The sequence below is a fragment of the Rutilus rutilus genome, assembly GCF_951802725.1.
Source record: "Rutilus rutilus genome assembly, chromosome: 12".
NCBI classification, from domain to species: Eukaryota; Metazoa; Chordata; class Actinopteri; order Cypriniformes; family Leuciscidae; genus Rutilus; species Rutilus rutilus.
This window is the reverse complement of record NC_140217.1, coordinates 18,025,657-18,034,703: the sequence shown is the minus strand read 5'-3', so window position 1 is coordinate 18,034,703 and position 9,047 is coordinate 18,025,657. Positions and strand designations below refer to the sequence as shown.

At 37.2% G+C, this 9,047-nt stretch overlaps 1 protein-coding gene across 1 annotated transcript in view; it reads right to left on the bottom strand.

Moving 5' to 3' along the window:
• Positions 1-1,516: 1,516 nt before the first annotated feature.
• Positions 1,517-9,047, bottom strand: part of nol11 (nucleolar protein 11) — a 107,860-nt gene continuing 100,329 nt past the window's right edge. The window contains exons 11-18 of the mRNA XM_084425495.1: positions 4,862-4,915; positions 3,355-3,539; positions 3,125-3,250; positions 2,731-2,961; positions 2,554-2,632; positions 2,191-2,283; positions 1,990-2,097; positions 1,517-1,889 (exon numbers count right to left, since the gene is read on the bottom strand). Of these exons, the coding sequence (XP_084281621.1) occupies positions 1,776-1,889; positions 1,990-2,097; positions 2,191-2,283; positions 2,554-2,632; positions 2,731-2,961; positions 3,125-3,250; positions 3,355-3,539; positions 4,862-4,915 (990 nt within the window). The 3' untranslated portion in view covers positions 1,517-1,775. The remainder of the gene's footprint in view (positions 1,890-1,989; positions 2,098-2,190; positions 2,284-2,553; positions 2,633-2,730; positions 2,962-3,124; positions 3,251-3,354; positions 3,540-4,861; positions 4,916-9,047) is intronic.

The following is a 9,047-nucleotide window of genomic DNA, read 5'->3' as shown; positions in this document are numbered from 1 at the left end:
TCATCTAGTGAAAAGGTTTGGTACCGCAGCCAAACAAAATCTTACTGAAAGATCTTTTTTCTATATCAACCTAAAATTTTGTTCAGAACAAATTTTATGTTGTTAAAACTTGTTTTACAAGTATATTTTCATAAACAAAAATCTGTCAAATGTATTCTTTAAAACAAGATCAATCTTGCATCTATATTCCAAAGCATTCTTGAATTACAACCATTTAAGTTCGGAATGTGCATGTCTGCAAAAAAAGGGGGGGGGGGGGGGGGGGGGATTCACAGAAATTCCTGTGACCAACAGGGCCTGTTCTCTGTGATGGATTTTTTAATTAATTGTAACTAACATTTATTTTTCTTGCAGGAACAACATTCATATGCTTTTGAATCTTAAATGTTTCAAAATTCTTTGGCGAAAACTCGTGACTGAGTGTGCGAAAATAACATATGGGAAATTAAACTAGACAGATGTCTAGGGTTTGAAACCTTGTGATTATGAAGTAATCATTAAAACAGTTTGCTTCTACCTAGTAACAGAAGAGTTTGTCTATGAAGAACCAATCAAAGAGTAGGGAAATTATGTTATGTATCATGTAATTTTCGCTATGCTCCTATTCTATAAAAACTGTTGTATTCCTGTTTGCTGGTGGGATTCTCTATGAAATCTGTCTGAGATCCTCCAGCCATGATTAAATCTTTTTGGGTGAGATTCTCTTGAGAACTCTCCCGGCCGTGATTAAAGCATTTAAAGGACATTTGCTGAAGTCTGTCTGTTTATTATTGCTGCGCAGCAAGTTAGTTAAGGAAACAAGTTAGGGATTACTAACTTGGCTGACATCGACTGTAGACGCGCTAGAGTATAAATATTATTGAACGGGGATGTCGACCGTAGACGAGACCCAGGGGATGTCGATTGTAGACGAGGCCCAGGTAGACTTAGGTCGAAATAGGGAAAAAAAAAAAAATCTACCACATCTCCTTTGATTAAAGACCTTTTATCAAATTATATTATTTGTTAAGTTAAATTATATGTTTAACATTAGGCTTCAGTTGATTTAAAGGGTTAGTTCACCCAAAAATGAAAATTCTGTCAGTAATTACTCACCCTCATGTTGTTCCAACCCCGTAAGACCTTCGTTCATCTTCGGAACACAAATTAAGATATTTTTGATGAAATCTGACAGCTGGATCACTCCTCCATAGGCTTCTAAGGGACTGGACGATCTCTATATTAACGATCTCTTTAATAACTTTTCTGGGCCAGCAAGTTTCAGTCACATAGAAGCCTATGGAGGAGTGATCCAGCTGTCAGATTTCATCAAAAATATCTTAATTTGTGTTCCGAAGATGAACGAAAGTCTTACGGGAATGGAACAACATGAGGGTGAGTAATTACTGACAGAATTTTCATTTTTGGGTGAACTAACCCTTTAATTTATAGATTTCACAAATTACACATGTAGTGCAGTAGAGGCCATTTCTAATGTTCAATTAATTTATAGAACATGAATGAAGAGTGTTAAACATGTCTGTACCATATTTTATTAATTGAAAAAATTCTGCAAATGTATTGAAAACATTGACAACATTTTGCAAGAGATATCAGAGAACAATCTGGAAAGCGTTACTTCAGTCTTTATTTGATAAATATTTTGGACGATTTAAAAAAAAAGAAAAGATTTTCAATCCATTTTTTTCTAAAAACAAACCAAGAAAACTGCCAAAAACTGGCAGAACATGTAAGCCATTGTCAGCATTTTATTAAAAATGATCTGTGCAAGTCATCTAAAAGAGCTCAATAACTTCTATGGAGTACATGCCAGTGTCTTCAGATTGTTTGGACTTCTTGAGCACTTGAAGACTTCCCTCAATTTTCCCCAGTTCAGCATACAGTTTCACCTGAAAAGGGTTGAAAAGGGACACATTTCATTGTTATTTCTGCTTCACACAATACAAGAAATGTCATTTCCAATCAAGCAGTAAAGGACCTGTGCTGTACCTGTGATCTCACAAACTTGTGAAGATCAGACACCAATCTTTTGGCTTCTGGTGCCACAGCCAAGATTGTGAAATGAGCATCTAGTAATAAGCAAATCCAGTCTATTATCTTTTTTAAAAAAGAAGAAAAAAGGTTAAAGGTTAAAAAAGGTTAGAGTGATGCAAACTAAATATAATTGTTCAAAACTGTTTGATGACAGACCTGAGAAAAACTTGGTGTCCGTAGAGCTGGGATTTGTTTGTGGGCATTATGAGAATATTTGAGATAAAGGAAAAGTAGATACTGTAAAAAGACCTAAAAAAATAATAGAGAAGCCAAAGGTCATTATAGATTTTATTCTTCCCATTAAGCCTGTAACAAACTACTGATAATTAATAAACAAATAAGCAATATGCTTTAAAATAAAACATTCCACATCCTGCCTAATGTTCAGAGAGGCACTATTTTTTCACACTGGAGATAAAGGTCCTGAACATTTACCTCAGTTCCACAAATTGGGATACTAAATAAATGGTAAACTATATACTAACCTAGGCTAGATGTGTTTGTGTGTCAGATACTCACAATGACCTGCGGAACCGTGAGATCTTTTAGATGTGGCAGCAGGGGCTTGTTACTGTACGCTGTCTGCAGAACCTCATTTCTATCCGATAGGTTAAAGAAAACATGCAACCAGAACAAAAAAAGGAAAAAAAACAAAAAGCATGTTTTTTTGTAAAACACTGTTTTGATGAAGGATACAGAAGAGCACCCTTGTGTAACCCCACAGGACAGCTCATAACCATGGCTAAAGGATCTCTTTGAAGCATACTGCTTGGGGCATCAGATACATCAGTCTCTATTGCTGGGGGGCAGAAGCCATTCTGCTGCCCACCCTCCTCCTCCAATCCACTTTGTGTCTGAGTCAGCACTTTCATGAAGATGACACTCTCTGTGTCAAGATTCACAGTCTCAATCTCAGAGTCTGGAGTACTACAGTCAGACAAGATTTTTATAAAAGTTAGTTTCACATCAGTTCTCTTTAAGACATTTGTGCAAATTATCAAAAGCTTAGTGTTATTGGGTTACAGTGGCTCAGTTATTAAGAGTGTAATGGTCTGAATGTCATTCAGTAGCAGGTAAGCGCAGGACTCACCTGAGAATTGTTTTAAGACAAGCACAGGTGACAGCTTCAGGAATGTCAGGAAACATTTGGAAAGCAATCTGACAGAGATGGAAATCTTTCTTCACCATGGCCAGTGACAGCAGATCAGGGCACACACTGAATTTCCCCCACAAAAACAAGACAATGAGCATAGATGCACAAAAAACACTAGTAGCTGGAAGACAACTGTTTCCACAGAGCTGATCATGTGTGGTCTTAACCTGTAGCAGAGGTACTGAGTTTCCAACAGCTGTAGAAATACAGCCTGAGGGTAGAAGTTGGCATCTGTCTGGGATCTTGACACTAGCTCTAATGCCATCCTGCCGGTTGCCAGCTGGAGGTCAGTCTGAGTCTTCAGACGAATAAACTCCCCCACCTCTGCTTGTACATCCTCTATCGCACCAGTCTAGCAAAAACCACACAGTGCATCATTACAAACCATTGAACTATCCAAATTGCAAAGGCTGTTGTATACAGGTGAGAATATATTTGACCTTTAACTACATAACACCCAAATAAACATGTCTGTAAATAACCCCTTGGATCTTAATGTACTGTTGCCTTCTGGAGCATCTATGGGTTTTAGCACATTTGGTAATAGTTGTGTTTGCATCCCTCAATTGTCCTCAGTTAAAACCTGGATCATATTGTAACTGCTGTGAAGAGCTCAAAATTGAGGAAGATACTGGAAAACCAAAGAGTATGCCAAGGAAAAAAGTACCAGGAGGAGTTTCTTTAATAGTGGGCAGTTTCACGACAAAGCAGGAACTCACAGTGTCTACACCAGACACGACATTTGTTGTCTTTCGTCGTGTCGTGTTGCCACAGCTTGAGGCTGGTCTACACTGGACGCAACAAAGCAACCATTGCAAATACATTTTTTCTTCCGTGACAGCACCAGCATGAGTGCTTGAAGTACGTCAAAAATAGAACGGGGCAGCAGTTTACTGTCAAGAATTTGTTGTCACGTCACACATCCAGTGTAGACAGCAGCACTAATTATAATGGGTTCTATTTGCTTGTCACGTCTGGTGTAATGCACAATTATCAAAAAATGATAACACTTCACAATAAGGTCTCATTTGTTAACATTAGTTAATGCAATAACTAACATGCTGTAAGAATATATTGTTCTTTGTTAGTTTATTTCTTACCCTTTGTTAATATTAGTTACTAAAAATGTTCAAGTTAGTTCACAGTGCATTAACTAATGTTAACAGATACAACTTTTAATCTTAGTAAATGTTCATTTCAACCTTTCCTAAAACATTAAAACTAATAAATGATTTAGAAGTATTGTTCACTGTTTGTTAATGTTAACTAATGTAGTTAAGTAATGTTAACAAATTAAACCTTATTGTACACCTAAGTGTTAGCAAAAAAATATTAAGAAAGCTACACAAACCATAAGAACCAAGACATTGAATTAACACTCATTAGCTGGTTCAGTTATTTTGTTGAGAAATTGTATGTATATGTAGTATGTGAATGTTTATGTATAGCGCTGTACAAAAATAAAAGAAATCATGATTTTTCTTTTTTTGATAAACATCTTGCAGACTCTTTAAGGGGTATGCAAACTTGAGTACATCTGTGTGTGTATATATTTTAGTAAAAATACATAATGTGTGAATTTGTGTGATTACAAGATCTAACTTCTTGAATATATCAAGTGACTACTAAAAATGGCAGAAACGTCTTTTTTGTATATGACAGACAGCCTTATACCTTAATGTGTTCTATAAGTTGATCCACTGTTAGTGCAGACTTGACAACAGAAGTCTGCAAGAAAAAGTAAAGCAGAATATATTAAGTGACAAAAATAGTCAGAATCAATACATTTGAAACATTATATTTGAGTGCACATTTATATGTACAAACAATTATTAGGCTATTTTCATGGTGAAAATCATAATCAAATTATTAAAATACAAAATTAAAGATATTTAAGACCAATTTTTGGTAAATTTCTATAACTAAATTTGGATTAACATGTTTAAAAACATTCAAGTGTATCAACAATTTTCTCAGAGAGGTACAAATTACAACTTCAAATGTTTGACAAACAATGAGCTCTGTTTTCAATTCAAAGTAAACTCGATTAATTCATTGCTATAGGAGAGGAAGAATTCTCTAAACTCGTTAAATCATCTAAAAATCGACATGCATGTTAGACCCTATATCGACTAAGCTATTGAAAGAGATGCTTCCAGAGGTCATAGATACTCTTCTTAATATTATTAATTCATCTTTGTCATTAGGATACGTACCAAAAACTTTTAAGCTGGCTATTAAACCACTTGTTAAAAAAACACGACTTCATCCTACAGAATTAATCAAATTACAAGCCGATTTCAAATATACCTTTTCTGTCAAAGATACTAGAAAAGGCAGTATCCTCACAACTATGTTCCTTTTTAGAAAGAAATGGTATCTGCAAGGATTTCCAGTCAGGATTTAGACTGTACCATAGTACTAAGACAGCTCTGTCACAAATGATTTGTGTTGCTTGACCTTAGTGCTGCATTTGACACTTTGACTAGGGGTGTGACAAGACACTTCTCACAAGAACAAGACATGATATCGGGTTCAAAGAGAACGAGATGAGATTTTTGCACAATATTTTATAAAAATCCTCAACGACAAAATTCATGATTGGAAAAATATCACCTGTCTGCAGGAGCATATTTTTTTTTTTTTTTAACTAATAGTCTTGTAATGAATGTCATTTCAGTTCTACTTTATCAGTATGAATTATCAAATGCATTGAAAGATAACATACAAGCACTGTAAAAGATTTTGCCACAAACTCAACTGACTTCTGTATTTCACATGAGTTATTTCAGACCTCTTCTGGTTTGAGGCTGTGTATGACCTCCTAATTTAACTAATTTCCACAAATTGAGCAGAAATAAAAACAGTATAAATAACAAATATAAACAGTTTTCTCTTAGTCTTAAAGAGCAAACAATAAGTGCAACCATAATCAAAGTACTGTAGCGCACAGACTTTTTATAATTGAGAAATTGCGGTTTTATTTTGCACTGGCAGTTATAGGGTTGATGCGGTGAGTTCGGAAAAAAAGGCCAGGTAGAGAGAAATGAGCGAGTGAGTTAAGCTGGTGCGTTTGTGTACAGTTGTTCTTGTGTTCCGATTAAAAGTTCAGAAACGGAGCCTCCCTTGTCCGTTGTTCTACACTTCTACGTTCTAGAGCCACAACTACACAATCCAGAGATAGGTTTGATATTGGGAGACAGATATTGCATGCAGCCTAATTTGCGCGCATCAGGGATCTCGCGTTTCAATTTCGGCCCCCTATTGCGCGTACTCTGTGTACAGGGAGCAGCGGTGCTGAGCGCGCATTCTACACGATAAGACATTTGTCATCCACCATCGTCACGCGATCAGTGAACCGTGATTCCTGCTGCACTGCATACGATTGCAACTCGTGCTGGCTGAGCAGAGCAGACGTTTACAATGTTTCTATAAAACAATGTTTCTGAAGACTGTAGAAAATAGAAAATGCCGGCCATCTGGTTGAGGAACGACTACATATTCGGCTACTATCCAATATGTTACTTCCGCCTAACATATTGGAATTCATCAATGTATACTTAGACTGTAGAGGCTAATAATGGGTTTTCTGTTCAGAACAACAGTGTTATTAGACCAATCTAAATAGGGTGAGCATCAACCTCTGATTATTATTGTAATATTCTAAGTGTAGGAAACCTTGGCATGATTATACAAAAGTTACCATTAGAAGTTAAGTTGGTCAGCTTATTTCTATGGTAATGGTCGTGATCTCTGGTTAGATATAGTTTTACTATAGTTACCATAGTTCTACCAAGTGAGTACAGATCTATGGTGAAGGGGGGATTCTGGAATCCACTGCTGCTTCAATGCATCTACTGAGTGATTATAATCAAGGTATTAATCAATATTTTTCCTTCTAAAAATCACGAGTTGAATGACTTCTCTAAGCTTATGAGATTTTACTTCGTTATAGAAGTCACCAGCGTGATTATCGAAAACGTTCTTTTCATGTATTTTCTAATGTCTGTATTTGATATCTGAATGCAGTAACAGTATTTGCTCATTTAGCCTGGATTCCAGAAATGAAAAATGGACTCGTTTTGTTTGAGAAAGGTCTTCAAAGTGTTAAAACATAAGGGTCATTGGAACCAATAGTTTAAGTGACCATTTCTTGGCATTTACTTTACTGATCTATATTAAAGTGTCATCTCCTTGAGAGAAAGAACATGTTATCTTGATGTTGTGAGAAGACTCTCCTGTTTATAGTTAGAGCCTAGCCAAATCCAACCTTGAAGAAGCTGTGTGTGTGTTAGTATTCTTGATTACAGGTTAAGGAACAAGTGGCATTATTGGAGATTTATTGACATGCTGGCGCCCAGCAACCCAGATCTGCGACCTGGAAGGTAACGACGTGCCAAAATTCAGGGTCTGTGTGTCAGCCGCATAATCAATGGAGATATGCTTTAGTCTGTCTATTTATGTGTGGTAAATGTTTGTTTATTTCTTAGCCAATCAGAATCATTCAACCTGAAGTAATGACGTACCTTAGACCTTGGAGTAGGGTATAATTGCTGAGATCTTTGTAACTGTAAGAGGGGCATCCTACAAACTCCTTGTGAGTCTTGAAGTTGACTTTTGCCTGATGAAACTGGAAACCATCTTCAGTAAAATTCTCTTTAATTTATTATAATTCTGACTCATCTTAAATTGACTGCACTTCTGACTCCGGGTCTTAATCATATCTGGTCCTTGGGTCTTTAACTGTAAAGCCCCTAACAATGGGGACTACATAATATAGTTTCAAGTGAGTACAGATCTATGGGGACTACATAATATACTCTCAGAAATTAACAAGCATGGTGCAGTTACCTAAAAAGTAGTAGTCAATCGCCTGTTAATGACCAAGACTGGCGAGCTTATGATTATGAGATCGTATACCCGGCCGGTGCGAGACTCAAAGTGTTATAGGAATCCAGATGAATGAGTGTAATTTCAATAAAGAGTTAAACAGAATAATCAAATGTTAGATCCAAACAGTGGCATCTTAATGTCCTTGTTGCATATGAGGGATGTGTGACTCCTCACTCAGCTTTGGATTCCATCCCACACAGAAGCCTACTCTGAATGACCTTAACCTGCCCCCAACCCTGGAGGTGGTAAACTATCTTTAAGGGCGTTTTCACACTGGCAGTTTGTTCAGAACGGGGCACAGTTCGCATGGTAATGTGAAAGCGTTCATGCAGACCAGGGCACGCACAGAGGTACCAAAAACCAGAGACAACCTGAAGGAGGTGGTATGAGTTTGGCAGCACTTGAACTGTGCCACGTTTTGTGTGATTGTGAAAGCAATGATTTATGATTTACCTTTGATACGAGCGAGAGTGAGCCTACAGTGTAATCATGGGCAGCAAATAAACAGCAATCCACTCTCCTCAAAAGTGTCTTTGCAAACAGCAGAAAGCCACCTTCATGCAACACAACTGTGCATAATAGCACCAACGTAATACGTTTGTTATCTATCATGCGTTGTGCACGTTTCTGATGGCATAAAATGAACGCAAATGCATCAAAGGGTTCGACAGCATCAAGTTGAGTGTGAAACCAGACCAACGCTGCGAGGTACACCGGGAACAATCGCTCTTGTACCGCAGCAAACGTGCCCAGTGTAAAAATGCCCTAAGAATAAGGGCAGCAAAGCACACTGTGAAACTACAGAGGCATTTCACTTCTGTCAATTGCTAGAAAGATCCTTGCAAGAACTTTTCTTGATAGGCTGATCAACTATCTCCGAGAAATCCTTGTAAGAGACTCAGTGTGGCTTCCCACCTGGTCATAGCATCGTCAACATGGTCTTCACAGTCAGACAGATCCAGGAAAA